General features: G+C 47.5%; 1 protein-coding gene across 1 annotated transcript in view; it reads right to left on the minus strand.

Moving 5' to 3' along the window:
- Nucleotides 1-20,089: 20,089 nt before the first annotated feature.
- BARHL1 (BarH like homeobox 1) overlaps nt 20,090-25,524 on the minus strand; it is a 39,835-nt gene continuing 34,400 nt past the window's right edge. Inside the window, exon 3 of the mRNA XM_085616348.1 lies at nt 20,090-20,744. Within this exon, the coding sequence (XP_085472474.1) occupies nt 20,450-20,744 (295 nt within the window). The 3' untranslated portion in view covers nt 20,090-20,449. The remainder of the gene's footprint in view (nt 20,745-25,524) is intronic.

Below are 25,524 nucleotides of genomic sequence, written 5' to 3' on the forward strand. Positions count from 1 at the left end.
ACAAAAAGGACTGTATTTTGGAATCCCGTAGACAACTCAATGACAACAAATCTTATGAAACAACTGCAATCAATGTGTGAAGAAAAACTAGCAATGTAGGAGTTGACGGGTCTTATTGACACTGATGAATGCAAATATCTGGATACAAAAAATCCAGTTTCTCTGTCAATATACGTCATTACCTAAATCCAAAATATTAGTAAAATTCACCATAATATTATCAAAAGGATTCCTCCTACAGAGCACATCTTCATATAGCGACTATTTTATGACACAGATTGTAAAGGACTTATCCTCAATCCCATGTGATATAAGTGATTTGCTAACATATTTACAGAGTATACCTTGTAGTTACTCTTACAAATGTATAACCATGGATGGATACACCACAGTTGAACATACAACAGGATTACAGACTTGCCAATATTTTCTCAATAAGTGAGAAGTCAACTATCCTGATCATAATAAAAAGAGTTTTGAAATGGTCGAACGATGCCTGACACATAACCTCCTTTTGTTTATTGGTTAAATCTTCGATAACACATTTGGAACTACCATAGGAATTTCCTTCTCATTAAACTACGCCAGCCTCACAATGGGATGGCGGGAATAGGAAATAGCATGGGGAAAGGAGAAAGCTATCCTTTTAGAAAAAACATACTATGTGGCTACACTTCATAGATGACCTATTTTTAGGTCTCAGCTCTAGTCAGCAGAGCTGACTCGAAGAGACATGTTGTATATAGTTTGTGGGCTTCAGCCTGCCCATAGGCTGGGTCCATTATTGCTATCCTATTCTTTCTCCCCATTTGCCCAGAGCATGCATACGTCATGCCTCTTCCTGTGTTTAGTCCTCCCCGAGAGCATGGACCAATTACTACTATCCATCCACTGCAGTCATTTTAGGAAATGCTTCTGGAACTCTTGTCTTCTTCCTTGAAGAGCTCTTCACATGAGCGTACGTGTTTTCATTTGCTCTGACCATTTCTGTGAACAGGCCTGTAAATCCTGTTGTTATCTCATCACGTTTGCTGTGCGTGCTAGAGTTGCTTACCCGTCGCCCAAACCTCTCCCTCATCACTGCTTGACCCATACCCCCAACCCCTCTCTCATCACTGCTTGCTTTGTGCATGAGCACTCTTGCAGAAATTACACATATAAGCCATTTGAAAACCTGATGGCTATAAAGTAGTTCAGAGACCGACTCTGACTCGAGCGTCTCCTGCATTTTTCTTTGTTTTTCAAAAGAGCTAGCGCTGCTTATTGTTTTATGACCCTGGAATGAAGGAGCGGTTTTATTACTCTTTACCTGAGGCTTATGAAAGGAGTAATTACTACACTCTTACCTGCTGCGTGGTGAGAGTCCCTGAAGCAATACACTTCGGCAAACATATTTTACTCTTCGCTGCTGCCAACCACGCATCTACTTCTGGACCTTGGGACAAACTCTTCCGGTGCTAGGGATGACCTGCAGTGGGTGCACGAGAGCAGCAGGTGCAGTAGAGCTATTCCTGCAATGCAAGAGTGAACCTCTCCATGTCTACCATGGATATAAACACCATAGAAACCTTTCCAGAACTTTTCTAGAGGTAAAGAAGGATATATTTCCATGGAAAAATCCCACATGAGAACATCATATCATAAATACAATGACGACTTGTAGCACAAATGGTCATTCAATATTAAATCTCCAAGATTAATCTGAAAGGGTGAACACGTTAAAACAATACGTTTACCAAAGACCGGAACTGTGTAGTGAAATAGCCAGGCCATGCACATGGAAGAAAGACTTCAAGGTAGACCTGTGAAAAGAACTAGAGTGCTGACCTTTATACGAACAACACTGACGCCATTGCCTCCTTCAAAAGCTGCATTTCAAGCCGCCACTTTCTTATGCTCCAGTACAATGGATGTTTATTTACAATCGGTTTGTTGCAACTAGTTGTAGAAGTAGGTGCTGATGAAAAACAGTGGGATGGGATATGTGGATAGATAGGGGTGTGTTTTTCAGGGAGGGACATGTTTTTTTGTTTACCCGATTGCAAAGGGATCCAGTTGAGCTCTTCCTAATTCCGTTGCTTAGGTTGCCAATCAGTTTCAACCCAACTTCTTGGTTACGACCCCACGCCTTCTCAAGTTAAAGTTATCTAAAAGTCTGAAGAGAAGCAGAAGCGATCGATCGGATATTTAATAACATGGTAAGAAGTAAGTCTCACATTCGATATCCTCTTGGTTGATTACCCCAAGATATATCATGACAGGCACAGAGTTGCTGTTACGTTGATATTTACTCTTTACTATTATTACATATTTCACCCAAGGAACTACACGCAAGTGGCCAATTATTAATAACTTTCAGACCTGCCAACTCACCCGGTGCCCCTGCGTGTAACATGATATCGGCTCTCATCACGGGGTCAACTGGTGAGGAGCCGATATCACACGGTGGCAGGGAGAACAAGCTGAAAACCACTGTAAATAGCGGATTTCCAGTTCTTTTTCGGATACTTTCAACTGCCAACGTCCATTAAGTGGTGCGAAAACACCCCAGGACATCCGCACCACCCTCAGCAAGATTGTTTTGTTTTTAGAGGAGGGAGCTTGGGGGCAGGGTGGGAGCAAACGGGCCTTGTGGGTGCTTCTTGGTATGAAGGCCGCCCCCTCCTCACATGGCGAGATTTTTATTCAAGTTGGCAGGTATGAACTTACCCGGTTGAGGAAGGAGGTACAGGAGCTCAATTCTAATGCGCAAAACTTCGCTCCCCCAGTGCTCATAGGTGACATTATGGCCAATACTAGCTACGGGACTGTTGTTCTGCTGAGAACCGTATGTCAATAAAGCCAACCCAGCGCCGTATACCAATGTGTTAACATTGACAATGCCTATAGCTCTCGGATTGCCGAGTCTATCGGCTTGGCCTGTGCTTGTTTAATCTGGGATAAAACAACAAGGGAATATGTGAAATATTACCCGATATTGAACAACAAACAGAATCTCATATATACAAATGATTTAAGTGCGTCGTTGATCATTTTCTTAGAGATGGAGGTTTTAGCAATGAAACAACTTGAGCTTCTCTTCAGAGAAAACCAAGGGCGACTAATAGTATCTTATACGCAGACGGTGCCACCAACACAATCTAAAATGGAGTATTCCTTACATGGAATTTTTGAGATTGAAATGCAATTGCTCCACTGAAGTAGAATTTTAAAGGAATAAGGAAGAAAGAAAGAAGCAGGAGATCTCGGCAAGAACATTTCCTGAAAAAGTGATTCAAAGAGGTCTCAAATTAGCTCAAAATGGTTTGTCATGACCCGAAGGATAGAGGAAATACAAACCTCTAAAAGTAAAAGGAAGAGGGCCCAGTAACATTGATAAGTGCGTTGGCAGCAATGCGACCGTAACATTCAGAAGAGCAAGGAGCATTAAAAATAGACCTGTGCATAGTCACATTAAAGAAACTATGAATACATAGGAAATATGGTAAAAAAAATAGGTTTCTGGAAGTGCGATTCATTGAAGACATGTAAGATTAGAAAAAACACTACAGAAAATACAATACGGACAAGTTGAAAGAAGAAAATCTGTAGGCGAATCACTCGTAAAAGTACATTTGTGATCTATGTTCTCAGCTGCCGACGTTACATGAAATATTTGGACAGTAGGACGTGTGAATTGAAGAAGAGAATATTAGAATATATATGTGCTGTGACTAAAAAAGACAGGAGCTATAGAACTACAAAACATATAGAACTATAACATAACAATGATTGGAAACTGATGTGATATTATGCAGATTAGAAACATTGAAGGGTGTGATAGAGGAAGGGCACTGCGTCAATTCAAGTCAAAATAGATTATCACTCTCGGAGCCATGAGACCCAGCGGTCTCAATAGTGATGACGAATTTTTAGTAAATCAGGAATTAAAGGAGTCCAAATGAAAGGCTAGACCTCCTGAGCAACAGACCAAAGTATGATAACTTTGCTTTATGAATACACTGGCGGTCACATCTCTCAGAATAAATGTAATGTTGAATAGGATTACAGGTATTTTAAAAACTATTTGCAAAAAAGCATTTAAATGTTCATAATGCATGGCATGAACATACGGCACAAGGCAACAGGAGTGTGTCCTAATGAGAAGGGATGATGCGTATTCTTAGAGAAAAGTACAATAAATCCCCCACAATAGGGAATTATTGCAGAATGCACAAAACATGGCAGATCTCAGAATATATGGCATAGTCATTGTAAACTAAGGGACCTAATTCTGCTTCGTAAATGTGTCGTAAATATGAAAAGGAACAAAACTGCACCCCCACTCGAGGGAAATATCAAGACAACACGCGCCACCTACAATTTGGAATCCATACAAAAAAAATGTTTTCATGATCTTTCTTTTTTGCAAATATGATTTATTGTAAACTATACAATTACATAATTATGGTATATTTTTCACTACCACTCCCAGGATACCATGGGATAGGAAGAGACTTAGTGAATATATACCCCTACATCTGCCAGATTTTCTAGGTCCATATGTGACTAGTTAGTCCAATCCTGTTTTTGTTTCTTCTTGGAATTCTGGGACTTGCGGTCCTGTTTTTATATTGGCGTAAATAAGACTGCAAGTCACCGAAATCTAGGGAAAAAACATAACTAGCTTAACTAGTCACGCATGGATGTGGGAAAATGGCAGCTGTGATGAAGTGCAATGCAAAATCCAACGTGTTTCAATTGCTGATTTATTTTATGGCTAAGTCCTTCACCCAGAGCAGTAAACAGCTAAGCAGACTATATCATATGAAATACAATAAAACGACCTGCAGCGCTGCTCAAAACTAACAGCATACTGAAAACCATAAAATACGTGCCTGTCTCTTGCTCTTCATCTTTCAAGACACTGCTACCCGCCGCATCCCATAACATGATAACCGCACCTCGGTGGTCATCATGTATGACACGGAAACACTTCCCATATAGGATCAAATCAAAGACAGCACCCTTCCAACCACACACCCCGCACACTGTAGTGTGCTACTCATGTAAGCAAGCACTTCAGCATCCCACATAGGGGTAGTAAATGCTATATAAATGCTGAAATACAATACAATACTGGAATGGGAAAGTGTGGATTGATAACTGGAAGAAAGGTAATCTGTAAACCCTACACATGAGCTCTGTGAATGTGTGGGGTTATGGAAGGGGCTAATCTGTAAAGACTCCTTAGCCATGAGAAGGACGGGGTGATTGACTATTGGATGGAGATTATATGTAAAGATTCCTGAGCCGTGGGATGGTTGACTAGTACATGTATATTACCTGCAAACCTTCATAAACCATGGGAAAGGACGAATGATTGATTACTGGAATGAGGTTACCTGCAAAGACTCCCAAGCCATGGGAACGAAGGGCTGATTGATTTTTGAATGATTCGCTGCAAAGTCTCCTGAAAGAAGGGATGATAGATTATTAAAAGATTATCTGAGACTCCTGAGCTGCGGGAAAGGAGGGATGATTGATTATTAGAGGGATATTATCTGCACAGACTCCTGAGGCAAGGGAAAGGAGAGCCGATTGATTATTGATTGGAGATTATTTCCATAAGATTCTTGGACCATGAGAAAGGAGGGGTAATTGAGTATTAGATGACTATTATTTGCAAACACCCCTAAACCTTGGGACAGGAGGAGTGAATGATCATTAGATAATTATCTGCAAAGACTCCTGAGCTGTAGGCAAGGAGGGGGGATTGATTATTAGATAGATTTTATCTTTCGAAGACTCCTGGGCCACGAGAAAGGAATGCAGACTGATCATTAGAAGATTATCTACAAAGACCCCTCAGTCATGGGTAAGGAGGAGTAATTGATTAGTAGATGGATATTAGCAGCAAACTGTCTAAAGCCGTGGGATAGGAGAGACGATTAATTATTGGAATAAGGTTATCTGCAAAGCTTCGCGAGGCATGAGAACGAAGGGATGACAGATTTTTGGGTGATCAGCTGCAAAGACTCCTGAGCCATAGGAAAGGAGTTCCATCCACCCTTTCTCAGTGAAGTCCCCCACAAACTCCCTTCTCCACTAGTTATACCTTCTACTCCCAATCCCTTGTACTATGTCCACCTCCAACCGCCCTACAGTCTCGTCCATTCCCAGATGCCCTGAAGCTTCGGTTTCGCCACCAGAACTACTTTCCCCCTCTCCATGACCCATCTACACGGCCCAGTTCAGTTCATCTGCCACATCCAAATTCTCTCAGTCCTTCCACCACAGCAGGCTTGATACTACCTCAACCAACAACCAGCCTCCGGCGAGCTCCATCATACTCCACTCCCTACCACAGACCCAACGGATCCCTATAATAGCCCATCGGGAACGCAAAATCAACACTATTCTGGGTGCAATCTTGTCACTACTTAATGACTCAAAGATTCACCACATCCCGCCCCACCCTGACACTTCTGTGGTGAACACTGAACCTGCCACAGACATGCACTATGATCCCCCATCCCTTACCCCTAGGCAAACTTCCCCTACATTCATCACCACATCAAACATACATGCACCACAACTGGAATGCTGCAGCGGGAAGCTGAAATGCTGAGCAACACATACGACTATGCTTTAAGCAACCTTGCCACCGCAGGATCCCTGTCATTCTTGGCACTTGTAGGATCCTGGACACTACTCGCTCTCCCAGGATGCCTGCCCAACTAGAAAACATCCAACCCAGTTAGCGTGGTTCGAGATCATTACCTATATGTTGCATGCTATGAAACTGTCGGTCAGCAGTCAGGCATGCCGCTGAAACAGCAGAAAGCATCCTACAACATGAAATTGATACCTGCTTTCTAACCGAAACCTGGCTGAAAGAACACTCATCCCCTTTCATCGATATCCTCACCCCACCGGGCTTCTCAATCATTTATTGCGGCCGCAAGTATTGCATTGGTGGTGGATTAGCCATCATACACAAAAACGTATTGCATTGGTGGTGGATTAGCCATCATACAGAAAAACGATCTTTTCCTAACTCTCTCTCACACTATCAAATACCCTACCTTTGTATATTTAGGTCTTCGTCTCTCCTCCAAAGGCCCCAACCCCATCATCTTTCATGTTATCTATCACCCTCAAGGTGAAAAACTTAAATTCTTTGAAAATTTAAGAGACCTAATAATGCACAACTCCCTAAAAGGTAGCACAGACCTCATACTAGGGGACTTAAATCTACACCTGAATAATGCGGAAGATGCAATAGTACAAGCCTCATCCACCCTCCATGAAGCAAATGAGCTCACCCAACACTGCAATAAACAAACCCACAATAAGGGCTCTACCATGACGCAATCATCTCTAATCATAACACCTTATCCCTCCACTCCAACCTATCACCTACTGGACTGACCACCACCTAATTCTTTTCGATCTCAATGTCATCCAACCGAAGGTCCACCCCCATACTATCCCTCCCAAGCACTGGGCGAGGAACACACATCAAATCCCCCAGGGGGAGTTAAAAGCATTAGTCAGTTCCCAAATTCTACCTCCACACAACCTAACCTCACACTACAACACAAAAACAGAACTCCTTGACACAGTTGCCCTCTGAAACTCAAGAAATCAAGAAGTTTTACTTCCAGATCCGGGTTTACTAAAGATCGTAACAAAGCGAGGCGACAACTTCCATTGGCTGAAAGAAACGGGAGGCAACAACCCCTGCTAACTCATCTCTCGCTCCTCTGAGATGAAAGCCTAAAATGAAAAAACACATCATCAGAGAAAAACCTTCCTTCTTCCAAGCCCAACTTGACCATCCTAGGAACAGACCTAAATACCTCTTCAGCATCATCAAAGAGCAAATCTCCTCTTTTCCTCAACATTCAATTAATGATTCTACTAAGTGCTGTGAAGAGTTCGCAACATTCTTCTCTGAAAAAAAAAACTAACATCGAAATCTCACTTGACTCCTCCACCTCCCCACCCTGCACCAAAGGTGCCCCCTCTAGCAAAGGTCTACCCAAGGTCCTACCAAGCTCTCCCTCCGCAATCCAGAACACTAACCTCAACCCCTTGTAACGAAAAACGGATGCAGCTTGGACTGAATTTGTCTATATCCCTGAAGAAGAAGTCCTCAAATGACTTGCTTGCATGAAGCTTACTTCGCACTTCCCCGACCACCTTCCTGCCGCGCTTGTCAAAAATTTCATTAACAACATCTCTCCTACATGGACCAAATTCATTAACTCCTCCTTAGTGAATGGCTCCATGCCGACCTCCCTCAAACCCAGCCAAGTCACCCCCTCATCAAAAAGCCAGCCGCCACCCAGAATGAACATAACAATTACAGACCTATAACTAACCTCCCTCTCCTTGGCAAAACTATCGCAAAATGTGTGGTCGCACAACTCAATAACCACATTGAAAAATACAATCTGACGACACTTTCCAATCTGGGTTCAAGAAAAGCTGCAGCACAGAGACTGCAATACAGCACACCACCAACGGCCTACACGGATCGCTGGATGATTTGATGGCCAGGCCTGCCTCCTAGTCCTCTTTGACCTCTCAGTGGCCTTTGATAATGTCATCATCCTAAACACCCTCTCACAGCGTGCAGGCATCAATGGAACCGTCCTTCAATGGTTTGTTTCTTTTCCGGAACCAACGCTCACAGCTGATCAAACTAAGCAACTGCGCCTCATAAGCAGCCCGTGTCGAACAAGGAGTCTCCCAAGGGATCAATCCGGTCTCTTGCCCTATTCAACCTCTATAGGGGACCCCGTGCAGTGATCCTGAAACAAGCCAGAATTGCCCATCATCTCAATGCAGATGACACCCAACTCTACATTAAAATGTTGTCAGTCAAAGACATGCAGCACCTAAACAGCACTCTCTCCATGGTAGAATCCTGGCTGACCAACTACTACCTTCACCTCAACCCCAATAGAACCGAACTGTTCTACATCCAGCCGTGAACAAAAGTCCTTTCCCGTAGATATCTGAATCAACAACCTCACTGCACTAAACTGCAAACTATTCCTCTCCAACTGCTTCACTACCTCGGGGTAAAAACTGTGCTTCTACGCTCCCCATCTCCGCAAAACCCTACTAACAACCTCAGAACTATATCACCCACGTTTCCTACTGTCGAACGTATTCTTCTTTTATAAACTGTGACTATGTATTTTTTAATTACTCCATTTGTAACTCGTGTAATTGCTGCTGTGCTAACACTGTAAAGCGCTCTGAAACCTTTGGGCCAAGTTCGCGCTATACAAAATTTGATAAATAAAATAAATTTATTATTAGATGGAGACTATCTGCAAAGACACCTGAGCCGTGGGAAAGGATGAGTGATTGATTATTAGATGAAGATTATCAGCAAACACTCCTCAGTCCTGGGAAAGGAGGGGGGTTGATTAGATGATTCTCTGCAAAGACCCCTGTGAGCCGTGGGAAAGATGGGGTGATTGATTACAGTTGCGGCTCCTGCAGGTAAGCGCGGTGGGGCGGGCGGTTTCATGTCGACAGATGACACAATAGGATGGATTTATTTATTTATTTAATGTACTATATAGCGTCGTCTGTCGAGATCCCGCCGCGCTTACCTGCAGGAGCTGCGACTCATTGATTATTAGATGGATATGATCTGCAAACCCTCCTGAGCCATAGGAAAGGAGGGGTGATTGATTATTAGACTGAGAATATCTGCAGACTCCTGAGCCGTGGGAAAGGAGGGTTGATTGATTATTAGATGAAGATTATCTGCAAACACTCATGTGCCATGGGAAAGGAAGGGTGATTGATTATTAGATGATTATCTGAAAAGGTCGTAGGAAAGGAGGGGTGAATGATTATTAGACTGAGAATATCTGCAGACTCCTGAGTCGTGGGAAAGGAGGGTTGATTGATTATTAGATGAAGATTATCTGCAATCACCCATGTGCCATGGGAAAGGAAGGGTGATTGATTATTAGATGGAGATTATGTGTAAAGACCAGTATGCCATGGTAAAGGAGGGCGGGATTGATTATTGGAAGGATTTTATCTGCAAAGACTCCTGAGCCCTGGGAAAAGAGAAGTGATTGATTATTAAGTGGAGATTACCTGCAAAGACTCATAGGCCATGGAAACAAAGGTGTGATTGATTCTTGGGTGGAGATTATCCTGCTAAGACTCCTGGGCCGTGGGAATGGAGGTGTGATTGATTCTTGGGTGGAGATTATCCTGCTAAAACTCCTGGGCCGTGGGAATGGAGGTGTGATTGATTATTGATTGGACATTATCTTCAGAAGACTCCTGGGCCGTGGAAACAAAGGGGTGATTGATTCTTGGGTGAAGATTATCTGAAAAGACTCCTGAGCCGGGGAAATGGAGGGATGATTGGTTATTAAATGATTATCTGATAAGACTCCTGGGCCGCAGGAAAGGAGGGGGATTGATTATTGATTGGACATTATCTTCTGAAGACTCCTGAGCCGTAGGAAAGGCGGGGGATTGATTATTGATTGGACATTATCTTCAGAAGACTCCTGAGCTGTAGGAAAGGAGGGGGATGGATTATTGATTGGACATTATCTTCTGAAGACTCCTGAGCCGTAGGAAAGGCTGGGAATTGATTATTGATTGGACATTATCTTCAGAAGACTCCTGAGCCGTGGGAACAAAGGGGTGATTGATTCTTGGGTGGAGATTATCTGAAAAGACTGCTGAGTCGGGGAAATGGAGGGATGATTGGTTATTAAACGATTATCTGGTAAGACTCCTGGGCTGCAGGAAAGGAGGGGGATTGATTATTGATTGGACATTATCTTCTGAAGACTCCTGAGCCGTAGGAAAGGCGGGGGATTGATTATTGATTGGACATTATCTTCAGAAGACTCCTGAGCTGTAGGAAAGGAGGGGGATGGATTATTGATTGGACATTATCTTCTGAAGACTCCTGAGCCGTAGGAAAGGCTGGGAATTGATTATTGATTGGACATTATCTTCAGAAGACTCCTGAGCCGTGGGAACAAAGGGGTGATTGATTCTTGGGTGGAGATTATCTGAAAAGACTGCTGAGTCGGGGAAATGGAGGGATGATTGGTTATTAAACGATTATCTGGTAAGACTCCTGGGCTGCAGGAAAGGAGGGGGATTGATTATTGATTGGACATTATCTTCAGAAGACTCCTGAGCCGTAGGAAAGGAGGGTGATTGATTATTGATTGGACATTATCTTCTGAAGCCTCCTGAGCCGCAGGAAAGGAGGGGGATTGATTATTGATTGGACATTATCTTCAGATGACTCCTGGGCCATAGGAAAGGAGGTGTGATTGATTATTGATTGGACATTATCTTCAGAAGACTCCTGAGCCGTAGGAAAGGAGGGTGATTGATTATTGATTGGACATTATCTTTTGAAGACTCCTGAGCCGTAGGAAAGGAGGGGGATTGATTATTGATTGGACATTATCTTCTGAAGACTCCTGAGCCGTAGGAAAGGGGGTGTGATTGATTATTGATTGGACATTATCTTCTGAAGACTCCTGAGCCGTAGGAAAGGAGGGGATTGATTATTGATTGGATATTATCTTCAGAAGACTCCTGGGCCTGGGAAATGGAGGTGTGATTGATTATTGATTGGACATTATCTTCAGAAGACTCCTGGGCCGTGGGAATGGAGGAGTGATCGATTATTGATTGGATATTATCTTCAGAAGACTCCTGGGCCATAGGAAAGGAGGTGTGATTGATTATTGATTGGATATTATCTTCAGAAGACTCCTGGGCCGTAGGAAAGGAGGGGGATTGGTTATTGATTGGACATTATCTTCTGAAGACTCCTGAGCCGTAGGAAAGGAGGGGGATTGATTATTGATTAGACATTATCTTTTGAAGACTCCTGAGCCGTAGGAAAGGAGGGGGGTTGATTATTGATTAGACATTATCTTCTGAAGACTCCTGAGCCGTAGGAAAGGAGGGGGATTGATTATTGATTGGACATTATCTTCAGAAGACTCCTGAGCCGTGGTAATGGAGGGGTGATTGATTATTGATTGGACATTATTTTCAGAAGACTCCAGGGCCACAGGAAAGGAGGGGGATTGATTATTGATTGGACATTATCTTCAGAAGACTCCTGGGCCATAGGAAAGGAGGAGTGATTGATTATTGATTGGACATTATCTTCAGAAGACTCCTGGGCCGTAGGAAAGGAGGGGTGATTGATTATTGATTGGATATTATCTGCAACACTCCCGAGCCAAGGGAAAGGAGGGGTATTGATTATTGGCAGGAGAGGAGATTATTTGCGAAGACTCCTGGCCAAGAAGAGGGGGATTGAGTATTGGCGGTGGGGGCAATTTATGAAGCCTGCTGAATTGATTCTAGGGATGCATTGATATATAGGGGTGATCTTGGGGCGCGCTGGGCCTTGGTAGGGGTCGGGTGGGACCGTATTCTTAGGTTCTTCTCTCCTACTAACGTCGGGGGTCTGCTTGGTCACGATGGCCGCACAATTACAAGGTAAAGATGAACAGAGGGGGGCAATCAGCATGGGCTCGTGGTCGAGCGGTGGTTATTGATTGGATAATGCGCACAGAGCCCTGTGACGTGGATGGGGGTGGCATGTTCATTACTTCAGGGTGGTCTGTGGGGTCCCGAGCCTCTCAGTATTAGAGGGGGTCTCTCATTATCTGGTATAAGAGGGATCGACGCGGAGTTGTGAGATAGGGTGGGGGTGCTAATAGAATATTTTGGGGGCGCTGAGGTGACTTCTGTTGGCAGCGCTGGGGCGTGAGAGGGTGTGAGGAGGAGCTGGTGGGTCATGGATGGGGAGGGGAAGGGGGTGCGCGGGGGCGGAAATGTGCAACACAGATCTGAGTCCGGGTGCATTGGACGCAGCCTCCTGGACGGTTGGCGGGGGCAGATTGAACAGCATCGAACTCAGAGCAATGTGGGGAGAGGATGTGGCCTAACGTCCAGAGCTGTCGACTTTGGAGCTGGGGAACCAGGTTCGAGAATCGGCGTGGGCTCAACATCCTGAGATTCTGGGCAAATCACTTAATCTTTCCGTGCTTAACAAACATGAATGTGTCCTTGTGTAAGGTAGCTGGTGCTTATGTAAAGCGCTCCGATACCTCCGGGTCGAGTTCACGCTATATAAATCTGCAACAACAAAAACATGTGTTCATGGATAGATGGAGGTGTAATCATGGCTAGTAGTTTAGGCGGAACCCCCACTCTGGTATGTGTTATGTTGGGGTCATTAACGCTGCTCGACCGTTTATTGAAACAATGATCTAGAAATGACCCCCACCCCATCAGAGCTGGTGATGGGGGGCTGTGGTAACTAGCCGTTCTGAACCCCTCATCACTGAGGCCTGAGTGAGTGTCTGCACGGGTGTGTGTGTGGGGGGGGGGGGGCGGTGTCCCTGGACGCGGGTCCTGCGGTTGGGGGGAGCTTTCCTCGCCCCCCATCTGTCACCTCGTGGGCCCTGGGTCCGCTTCCAGGCTGTTCTCGGACACCAGCTGGTCTCAGACAGGGCAGCGACACCTCCGCGCGGGCGGCGGGGGGCATGGATGGCCCCCTCCCGCGGGGGGGGCGTTTAGGGCACTTAGGACAATTAGAGGTCCCGCTAAGATTGGAGGCGCCTGTCGTCCCACGATGGCTTTATTATCTGGCCTGGCAACCCTCCCAACCAGCACTGCGTGACCCGCCCCATTACACCGAATGGGGTGGAGTTTAGGAGGGTACGACGTCATTCTCTCTGCGCGGAACATACCAAGACTTTACCAGTACCACCCCCCCCCCCCACCCCACCCTCCCCTCCCACCCGAAACGGGGTGAAGGGAACACAGCCCCCCGTTTTCAGAGTTTTCAAAAGAAACGAAACCCCGACAAACCACACACACGGTAGATAAACTTTGTAAGAACTTTTATTTTGACATTTAAAAAATGCGAACTGAAAAGAAAGATTTTTGATCTGTTTAAATAAAAATAAAAAAAACCTGCTCTTTCACCCCTCCTCCTGCCGAGACAGGAGGCGTCAGGACGTTCACAAGACACGCAGCACCGTAACTGGACAGGAGGCAGCACAATAAATAACAGAATATACACAGTATAATACACTTTACACAACTTATTTACATGTTTTACCTTACAGGCTTGGGGGCCGAGGGGGCGTGGGTCTCTAGCTCTCTCCGGTGGGGTGGGCGGGGTCACTTTCTCATTTAATGTACATGTTTAACAGAGCACCAATGCCAAGCACACGGGGGCATCATATACATCAGGGCAGAAGTCCTAAGTAAAGAAGTGGGGCAGATTGGGTGTGGCATCACAGCACGACATTGCATGTGGCCTTACAACCCATGACCTCACAGGAAGTGACATCATATTTTAAAACTCCACGTATGTTTAGCAGGTTTGTCATGAGTCATTTGAGCCCATTACAATATTAGATTGTGCATTAGCGTTGTGTCAAAATATTGACGCAACTCTTACGCAAAACCTGGGCCTCAACTGATTATTTTTTTTAAACCCTGCCACAAAGAAATTGGCAACACGGAGAAACGTGGCATTAAACCTATTCTGCCTAATTGGTTGCAAAGTCTGTGTTTTAAAATATCTTATGAGGTTAAGAGCTGAAGCTCAGGGAATAATACCAATGGCGAGACACCTCTGGACTGGAGGATGAGGCGTGTGCTGGAGAGATCTGTGCTGGGCTGAGTCCTGAATTTGAGTCAAAGTACCATAGAGGGTTAATATGTTTCCTGCAAAGTACATCACGTAACACGCAGATGACAGATTTTTATTTTATGTAAATGGGTGGGTTGTTTACTGCTTTTAAGACTCAGATCCATCCTTTTGCTACCTGCAGTTCATAAACTGTAATCCTTCTACTATAGCACAGTGAGCTGTGGAGGACATGTGACCCCCACACCTTGTAACCCTCACGGCCTTATGTAACGCATCTTTATGTCGATGTATACACACATGATGTATTGTCAATGTATAATCTGTACGCGTGATGTAAAGCGCTCAGACGCCTTGCGTTGGGGCGAGTAGTGGCAATTTAAATACCACTATATTGTTTTGTTTCTTTTTATAGCGCTTTAGCCCTACTCTAGGGCTGAAGCGCTATATAAGAAATAAAACAAAGTAGTGGTATTTAAATAGTTCTTTGTGTCTATTCTGGGGCAATTAGCACATCCGACATTCTTGCACTGTATGCATATCTCTTACATGCAGGGACTGAACACAGTTGAAAGCATTTCTCTTTTAAGTACCTGCACAGTGATAAGGGCTTATAGGTGTGCAGCTCCCAATAGCTCCGAGCCAGGATACTCCAACTGAAAGAGGGCTAATGGCCCCTTAACTCCGGCTTTTGTTATGAGCCCAGCTGCACTCTGATTAGCCCCATCCCTGCCTGCAGGTTCAATCTAAAGGCGCAGCTGAAAGTGTCCCGGTGTCAGAAAATGACACCGGAACCAGTCCAGCATATGTGGCTCTCCGCTGAAAGGGGCCAGCTTTGCAACAGGTAGACAGCATCTACCCTCTGAAAGTAGTGGGTAGACAGCGCCGACCTGCATCTACCCTCGACTCGAGCCCTGATATACATGGCGGTGCTATACTACAGTTAATAAGTTCTTATGAGACCACGAACAACGAGTGTGAAAGCCCAGTGATTTGCAAACGTAATGAGACGTCCAAGATTGCATTATAGGATCAAACGCAACCTGTCCCATTGTGTAATGCTAAATTACATGTTTATCTTAGGACGGTAAGCATGAAAAATGCGTTTTCTGCAAACAGGGACGTGTTTATGAGAACAGTAAATGAAATATTGGAATGCACTGCTTGGTTTTATGTAGTAAACCAAACAAGAAAATTGCTTAAATATGTGGTTACGAATGTAGGGGCATATTTTTTTGGGGGAAAACACACAGTGCAGCAAATCACCTTGCGGTTTTGAGTGATAGGGAAATGGGAGGAATGCACCATACTTAACATTATACGGCCCATTCCTGTCTTTTCGTTGCACTGATGTACAATATGCTGCCTAGCCCCAACGCAGGCACCCTCGTGCCATGGTGCCAGGGTGCCTGCGTTGTAAGCAGGAATCCTGAGAGGCGTTTCCTCTTTCCAGGTGTGCTGCAGAGTGCATCACACATAGAAAGAGGAAGTAACAAGGAGAAATACAGATATTTTCCTCATCATTTTGACGCATTCCCAGCCCTACCAGTGATGGTAAATCTGGGAATGCGCCAAAATCCAAGGGTTGATGCGTCGGAAACCCAACGCTTCATCCATGGAACGCCTCCCTGGGGCAATTTGCGCTGCGCTACTCAAGATTTCTCAAGCCATACAAGGCCATGCAAGGTGGCCTTGCGCGGATTGCTGAATCTAATCTAAGAGTCGTGTTGCTCTCGCGCTCCATTGTGCATGCATCTCGTAAATAAATATGCCCCCTAGGGTTTTATGAAAAAAAAAAAGCTTTACTTTGTGGGAAAACATGTTTCCTCTCAAGGTATCAAGGATTTCAAAGCGCTGCCTGCAGGTTGCGCCTGACAGTGGGCGCTGAAGGCATTAGCAGGTTCAAGAACTTTTCAGGAAGAGATAAAAAGGGCAACACTAAAGCTTTTACGTGTGGTTCGCGGCTGCCATTGTTTAAATACACTCTCATCCCTGAAGGCTAATTCGTTTGTAACAAGAAAAACATACTGAGATCCGGTCGCTCACTGCACAAGCCTATATTTCCCTAAATTATATAACCACAGAACATTCAAAATATTTCTGGGCATGACATCATCCCTGTGAACCATGGACTTTTAATCCCCTGCTGTCTTGCAATAAAACACAGAGTATGTACTTCGTATTGAATACATTACGTGTAATTGTGTGTTAGAGTTCAGTAATGTCAGTGGTGACACAATCACAATGCACAAAGGGGAGGAGTCTGCAAATATTTCCATAACCCAGAGATGCTTGGTTCAGCCCTAATGTTCGTTACCTACTCCACATTTTTACAACGCAGGGCTTATCTATGGGATTTAGGCATAGGGCGGCGCAGCAAAGCACCTTGATGCGCTGCCCTACGCCAAAGTGAACGGGCAGGAATGCGCTGTATTTAAGCACACTGGTGCAATCCTGTCCATTCTCCCTGCGCTGGTGCCGTCTCGGAAGCCCAGAGCCAGCTTAGGCACCATTGGCCAGCAGGACTGTTTATGTGCAGGGAGGGACACCTTCCCGCACAAATAATCCTGAGATGTGTTTTCCTCTTTCTGTGTGTGCTGACGAACGCAGCACACACAGAAAGAGGAAAAAACACAAGGAGAAAAAACATATTTCTCCTTGGTACTCCTCACCTCGAGAGGCGTACTGATTTGCGCTTGCATCACTTTGTAAGTATGGGGCAGCGTCAAATTCCATACGTTGTGCAAGGGAAAACTCACCGCTACACCCATGGAACGCCTCCCGGGTGCAGAGTAAGGCGACACAGCTATTTGCACTGCGTTGACTTACTCATGATTTATGAGGCCGCTCAAAGCCACGCAGGGCGGCTTTGCGTGTTTCATAAATCGAAATGAGACCCTGCGTCATGCATGTACCAGTTTACGTGGTTCAAAGGTGACACAAGACTCTCATAAACAAGGCCCCGTGTTCACTTTGGAGCGGGCAGCATGAATAGAGCGCTTTTTTCCTAAAACCGTAAGTGAAATACTGGCTTGTACTCGTTCGTTGTCTGTAGTAACAAGAAGAGATTAACGCGCTTGTACTAATGAAGCTTCCTCTCCAGAAGTGAGGGGTTTTGAAGCTGCCGTCCGCAGGTGGAGCTAGAAATGAACTCCGACTGCAATTAGTATCTCAGATCTGTTCACCCTTCGGGACAAGGATGCTGAGTAAACCAAGGCGATGCTGGAGTCTGGAGAGCGGCTTTGAGCGTCATCACACGGATGCACTGTCATACGTAGATACTAGGGAACTCTAGGGAAGACAGTCAGGCGGAAGATATCCATATTTGACAGGAGTGTCATACCAGCAATATAATACCTTATATAATAATAAATGAAATGAACACATGGTGCTTAGTTCCTTTGTTCTACCTCATGTGCTGCCGACCCAGATTACATTTTCATTAAAGGGGTGGGGGTGGGGGATAGAGAGAGAGACAGAGTGTGTGTGTGTTTGCGTGTGTATGTGTTTATATAATCATAGGTTAAAGGGGAACCACATTTTTTGAGAAATGGTGCCCAGCAGAGCAAACACAGCCTTTATACAATCAGTGCTTGTTGGCTCCGCAGTCTTTGAGACGTCGGGAGCCAAAAATCTACGACAGGGCCCCCACCACTATCCGTCCAAACGTCCCAAAGTAGGTCAGAGTTGGACATAGGATTGTTGTGGTGGAAAGGAAGGTGGTGGGGCTTAGTAAAGAGTGGTCAGCGTTCTAGGCCTCTCAATAGGACCTCGGCATTGGGGCAGTTGGGGTTGAGTGAAGGGATTTATACAGCGCACGGCTACTCAGGAGTGTCCCGACACTACTGTGCCTACAGAGGAGGTGATGACCTTAGAGGCCCCTTTGCCTAATTCCTTTAAAACGGGGGACCGCAATCAGTTGAGCTTTTCCTAAGCCGAGCGTCCTGCGAGGAGAACCCAGACGGGTTCTCTTTTTTTAGGTGTTTCGGGCCTACTCTGTGCAGGGCACGGTCAGCAAGAAGTCGGGCTTTGAAGGTGATTCTTTTGCTCACTGGTAGCGCGTGTAGCAGTTTTAGACATGAGGATGTCGAGGGGCGTTAGAAGGATTGAATAAGAGGCGCGCTGCCGTGTTGCGCACGACTTGCAGACGCTGAATCAAGAGCGCAGGAAGGTCTGAGTACAAGGCCTTTGTGGAGTCTAATCTGGGTAAGAGGGATGCATGTACAACACTGCTCTGGGCGTCCCAGGGTAGGAGAGGCAGGAATTTCATCAAGGCCTTCATTAGCCCAAAACACACTTTTACTAAAGTGGACACGGGCCTTTAAAAGGAAGCCGGCCATCAATGACACCCCAAGATTTCTTGCAGATCCCGTGGGCGGAGGAGGAGGTTTTTGTAACTTCCGCTGATCTCAGACGCCCTGATGTGTGATCGTGTGCACATCTGTGTGTTTTATCATTTTGTAACCTGTAGCTCCCCTGGGGTTGAGGTGACTCTATGACACACAAGGGCTGCTCGCCGACCAAGGGCTGGGGTTGTCCGAGCGTTTGCTGCCTCCTGCAGTTTCTAAAGGTAACGGGCAATGCCCCCGCCCCACCCCAAACTCTTCAGCAACCAAACCCTTTACTCCTGCCCCACAGCAGCCCACCTCAGAGACATGCCTGCAGTGGGATATCTTTGGTGTGGAGTCATTGAGAACGGCTAACTCCTCAACGGTCACCCCCCCCCCTCCTGCTGACCCTCACCCCACTCACACACACGCTTTGCTCTGTCCTCTGCTGGTGCTAGCCCCCAGAATCTTTATGCAGTTTATAGGATGGGGTGCGCCCCGACTGTCTCCTTAGAGACAGCACCCTCTGCTGTGATCTTGGAGACAGCACCCTCTGCTGTGATCTTGGAGACAGCACCCTCTGCTGTGATCTTGGAGACAGCACCCTCTGCTGTGATCTTGGAGACAGCACCCTCTGCTGTGATCTTGGAGACAGCACCCTCTGCTGTGATCTTGGAGACAGCACCCTCTGCTGTGATCTTGGAGACAGCACCCTCTGCTGTGTTCTTGGAGACAGCACCCTCTGCTGTGATCTTGGAGACAGCACCCTCTGCTGTGATCTTGGAGACAGCACCCTCTGCTGTGATCTTGGAGACAGCACCCTCTGCTGTGATCTTGGAGACAGCACCCTCTGCTGTGATCTTGGAGACAGCACCCTCTGCTGTGATCTTGGAGACAGCACCCTCTGCTGTGATCTTGGAGACAGCACCCTCTGCTGTGTTCTTGGAGACAGCACCCTCTGCTGTGATCTTGGAGACAGCACCCTCTGCTGTGATCTTGGAGACAGCACCCTCTGCTGTGATCTTGGAGACAGCACCCTCTGCTGTGATCTTGGAGACAGCACCCTCTGCTGTGATCTTGGAGACAGCACCCTCTGCTGTGTTCTTGGAGACAGCACCCTCTGCTGTGATCCTGCAGGCGCCACCCCCTCTTCTGTGTTCTTGAATAGAGCACCCCATATTTTCCGTTGTTGGAGACAACATCCCCTCTTCTGTGTTCTTGGCTCTTCAAGCTTTAAATAGTTTTAAAAGTGTAATTTACATCAGTCACACATTCTCCACCTTTGAAAGGGGGGGGGGGGGGTCTTTTCTTCATGGCTGAGGGCGTAGGTTTTTTTCTAAAGAAGTTCTGAGCCTGAAGTCAACGCTTCCACCCCGCCCTCAGGGTCCCACGGGGCACCAGTCACACTTCTGGAAGTCCTGAGAGGCCGCCCTCACCGAGGCTGAGCTGCCCTGGGGAGCACCCCTCCCAGCGGGGGCAGAGCCGGGGGCGGCTCGCTGCCTCCTTGCAGTCCGTGGATGAGGATTCTGGGCACCAGGGGTCTCTGCAGGGCGGGCGGGGGCGCGCTGGGGCCCCGGTACAGATACAGGGCCGCTCCGGGGTCCAGGTTGGAGACTAAGCTCTGCGGGTAAAAGTAGGGGGAAGGGAACATCCTCTGGAGGGCAGAGTAATTCCCGGCCTCCGCCAGCAGCTCCAGGCCCACGGCAGTCTGTCGTTTCCATTTTGTTCTACATGGAGAGGAAACAGAGAGAGAGAGAGAGAGACATGGTCAGTGCGCACATCCATGCGTGTCTCAAGAGAGCCAATCATATTCTTAGGGTGTCCTGCCAGTCTGAGCTCCTCAGATCACCCCAAACATGTGGAGTGGAGTGACAATGGGATCCCACCGACAACTGTTAAAACAAAACTCCCTCCTAGCGCCTTGTGCACCTGCACTATGGCGCAGGCTTCCCCATTCGGAGTCCAAACACACGGTTTCACCAGAATCTCGTGGCCACAGGGTTTCAGTGCTACATTAAAGACCCCACACAGGCACGTGTTGGTCTTTCTTCCTCCTGTACCCACAGGTTCACTGCTGGTACATTAATGACGTACACCCTGTGGGGGCCCACAGTTTCACGCATTGCTTCCTCAGCCTTGTGTACACATAGGTGCACTGTTAGTACCTCAAGAGTTTACATCCTGTAATTCAGTAAAGACACTTCTTGTTCCGCCCATTGCACCCACAGGTTCACTGTTAGTACATCAAGTACTTAGACCCTCTGGTTTCACTAATACATTGTTTGTCCAGCCTCTTGTACCCACACATCCCTGTTAGTACATCAAGGACTTATCCCCTCTGATTCAACACACATATTGCCTGCTCAGCTTCTTATACTCACAAGTGCCCTGTTAGTACACCGGCTCACAGTTTCCTCGCCCGTGTGTCAAGGCCTTTACATGCTGAAGTTCCTAAAATGCATCCTTTTGTTTGGTCTGCCCCTTACACCCACCGGTTCACCATTAGTGTTTAAAGGACTTGGGCACCGTGAAACCAGGAGCATATTCCTTGGTCAGCCTCTCCCACCGCAGAGTAATCCTTCCTCAAACCAAGGATTTAGACCCTTGTGGTTCCACCAATATTTGTGATCCGCCACTGCTCCCCAAGTTCTTTCTCACTCAAGAAGAACTGAGGCAAAGTGCTTCCATGAAGCATCCGTTGTGTAACGCCACCAAACCCACGTCCACCTGCAGCATATTGCATCCTTAAACTATTGTTTGGGGGGGAGGGAGCCAGGTCCCAACAAAAATGCCGGCTCACCCTTAGCTCTCCCGGGAGCGAGAGGGCGCTCGCTGGTTTTCCATGGCGTGCAGAGTCCGAACTGCACCACATCGATGAGACGAGTGTACTGAACACTCAGGAGAGTTTGAGAACTGCTTGGGCTCGGATCTGATGCCTGTATAAGGGGATCTGCTGTGCCTCCCCACACGGGGGATAACGGGCACGCTTGTATCACCCCGATGTGGGAGGCTGTAGGAGGCCGTTGCATGGAGAGGGACGCATCCCTCCAACCCTCAGCTGGCTCTGAACCAGGCCGCACCATCCATGCCGGACAGCGGCGGGTGAACGACCCACCACCGGGACAGGAATCGCAGCAGGCTCTGAGGAAGAACGCTCGCCCCGTCCAAGGCGGCCATCTTGTTGGACGCTTCATCTTCCCCAGACAAGCCAAGGCATAAGGCAGGCCCAACGGGGCTGCGCCTTACTCCAAAGAGACACTGTCGCCTAGGGGCTCCGCTACACCACCCGCACTGTGCTGCTTTCACAAGTGAGCCCTGCGCCCCTAGAGCCCCCAAGTAGTCCCCAGCCCCAACCTCAGCACTCCCACAATCAAACTTGCCAGACCATGAATGTGGTTGAAGAATGGCCATGTTTAATAACCAACATATAAAACTACTTCATAAACATGACAAAATATTCTTTAAAATCACTTCATCAAATCAACAATACATTTTTACATATTTACAGGCGTTACCTTTGATCATAACCACCGGTTATGAATTTATCTACTTCCTCCAGCACCAAGGGGCCCTCAGGCTTGCCCCTCTTACTGAGAACCACGCAAGGCGCAACCCACCTGCGTCCTTGAGCGGTGAGCCCCTAGCCCTCGATCCTTGTCCGTCCTTTCCGGGGCCCACCCCTCTACATCCAGGCTGGACACTGTCCTCGTCCAGGAGGCGGCTACAGGTGAAGAGAGGGCGAGCCAGGTAGGACCAGGGGCTAAATAGCCCCCACCCTGACTCCCCCCCTTCCGGGCCAGGCCTTCGACCGGAAATACGTCACGGCCTGACCCGGAAGGACTTAGTTCGGCCAGCAGCCCACCGGGCTACTGGCCAATCCCTGACTCACACAGAAATGGGGGGGGGGGGTGGCTTGGGGCCTGGGGGGCCGGGCCCTAATGGCGCGCTCACCCAGGCTCGCGCTTTTCCTTGTGCACACGTGCACCTTGGTGGGGCCTGAATTACTTGGAACACTCTTCCATGTCGTCAGCCGGCTGAAGCCCAGGGGAAGTTATTAGATGTACAGATCACAACCCTGAATAAACTAACTGCTGCAATTTCTCTCTCCCACTTGCGGGTTCCCCACGGTGGTGCAGAGTGGGATCCTCCAGGGCTGTGACCCCCCTGCATCTGGGATACCTACGAGAGTGGCTCCATCAACCTCGCGCTCCCTATATGGGGAGGCTCACCCATCCTTTGTGAGAGCGCTGCTCTTGCCCTGCCTTATCTGTGACCTCGCGTTCTATACGGTCCCTTTACCTGTGCTTCTCTAGGTGCCTGCTATAAAACTTAGCAGTGGCAGATTCGAGCCCTGCTTAATGGTTTGCCCACCAAGGGACACGGATGATTGCCATTCCCACGGCTTCCAGTGCTGAAGACCCATGTGCGATCCTGACAGACTCGACTATACTGCACTGGATCACTTTTTGAGGCTTCTTTGACTGCCTACCTGCATCCTTTCACGCCGAAACCCAAGCCTGCTTGTCAACTCGCATTCCCAGATGCGATGGCAAATACAGCCTAGCTCAAGGAGCGGATCATTGATTTGCCCTCAGCCTGCTCTTCTTGAGTTGGCCCTTACAACACTCCTGAACGAGCTGGCTGATATCAAAGGCTCTATTGCATAGATGTCCTCTGCGGGTACCGTGACAAATTTTGAAGTACAATCCCTACAAACTGACATCAACCATTTTCAGACCAGGCTAACTACAGTCGAGGGACGGCAGACGGGCAAGGAATCATAACTGGATGCACTTCCAGACAGGGGGTGAGATATCTGCTCTCCAGCAGAGGGTCATCGACTTAGAAGACAGCAGCTGCCGAGACAACATAAGGGTTATTGGTCTCCTAGAGCGCGCTGATAAAGACGATATGTTCCACTTCCTGGGCGCACTGATCCCCACTCGTATGAATCTCAGCTTTACCCCCACCCTTGAATTCTACAGGGCCCGTTGGGTCTGCTCCAATCTAGAGCCTGACGACTGTTGCCTGCAACATATCTTGGCGTGTTGTGTGAGACATCAGCATGCTAGACAAATTCTTCAGGAAGACAAAATCATGACTCCTACTGATACGATACCATTCTAATTCTGTTTGTACAGGGACTCCTGCCCGAACGAGCCTTTAAATTACGCGCCACCACCCAGCTGAGGACACACCATGCTTAACAAGACCCCCGTGAATTCTTCTGGCCGGGCAAAAGTTTATATATGTGCCACTCCCTAGCTGCAGGATAACACGAGGCCAACCCCGCAATCACTCGCTCTCCCCCTACGCTTCGCGCACTTATGCCGAACACCGGAAGCGCCCGATGAGCCGACCCTCGCTAATGGCGCTGTTACGCTCTGCCCGAAGCCCGGCTAGGACTCGCGCACACTCTACTACCCCGCTTATGGGCCCGGATCCCCGAGGGAGGCGTCAAAAACAAAGAGCCCACCGATGGTGTGCTCGCGATTACGGGGAGACTGCAGGCAACCACCGGCATCCAGTGGGGAGAAAGGTCTCTACAAATCACAACTTCTCTCCCCCCTGGCTACCGGCAACCACCAAGCACTCCCCAACGCCCCCGACACCTCACCTCCGGATCCGGATACCCGACTCCTGACCGACCACGATACTCTGCCGATGGAAACCGCTGCCCTCGTGCCCACAAGATCCAACGACCACCGACCGCCCACGAATTCTGGCCGTAGAAAAGATTTACGACGTCGCTGCAGATAAAAGACGTCCGTGATCCCGGGTTAAAGGTGAAAGAGAAGGCTCTAAGGTGAGCCCAGGGCCTAAATAGCCCCCACCTTAGCTCCACCCCTTCCGGGCCAGGCACCCGCCGGACATACGTCACGGCCTGACCCGGAAGTACTTCCTCCGGCCAGCAGCCCATCGGGCTACTGGACCGGACTAAGGGGGGTGTGGCTTGGGGCCTGGGGGGCCAGGCCCTAAGGGCGTGCTCACCGAGGTTCGCGCTGGTCAGTTTTTAGCAGACTTCTGTGCACTTACTAGCGCCATAAGGAAGCAGTTTCTGGTTCTCTGCCCTCGACTCAAGAAGGATATTAAAAACAGCCTTCTGGTACCCACCTCCATGCTCATCTCATTTCAAGGCAGAACATCCAAATACCATGAGCCAGAAGACCTGGATTTATTTCTGGATGCCTTAGACGACATCAACATGAATGCTGCTCCATCTACGGCCCCTTCTGACTCCCCTCCTATAACTCAACAGGGCATGACCCAGGTGGACTGAACTTCATTGGAGAACCTTAAACACTGGGACTCAGGCAAGCAGAAGTGGTCCCAAATTGCTTGACCATGCTTCAGAAAGACTTCCCATTCGAGAGATAAATCAAGATCAGCTCTTAAGACCTGATGGTGCCATCATTTCCAACCCCACCAGGCGGTGTTTGCTCCGTAAAATATACTCAAGCTCATTATATCAATGTGCACTCCCTTTGCCCCCATGTCTTGATTATA

The sequence above is a fragment of the Triturus cristatus genome, chromosome 1_2, assembly GCF_964204655.1.
Source record: "Triturus cristatus chromosome 1_2, aTriCri1.1, whole genome shotgun sequence".
Lineage (NCBI taxonomy): Eukaryota > Metazoa > Chordata > Amphibia > Caudata > Salamandridae > Triturus > Triturus cristatus.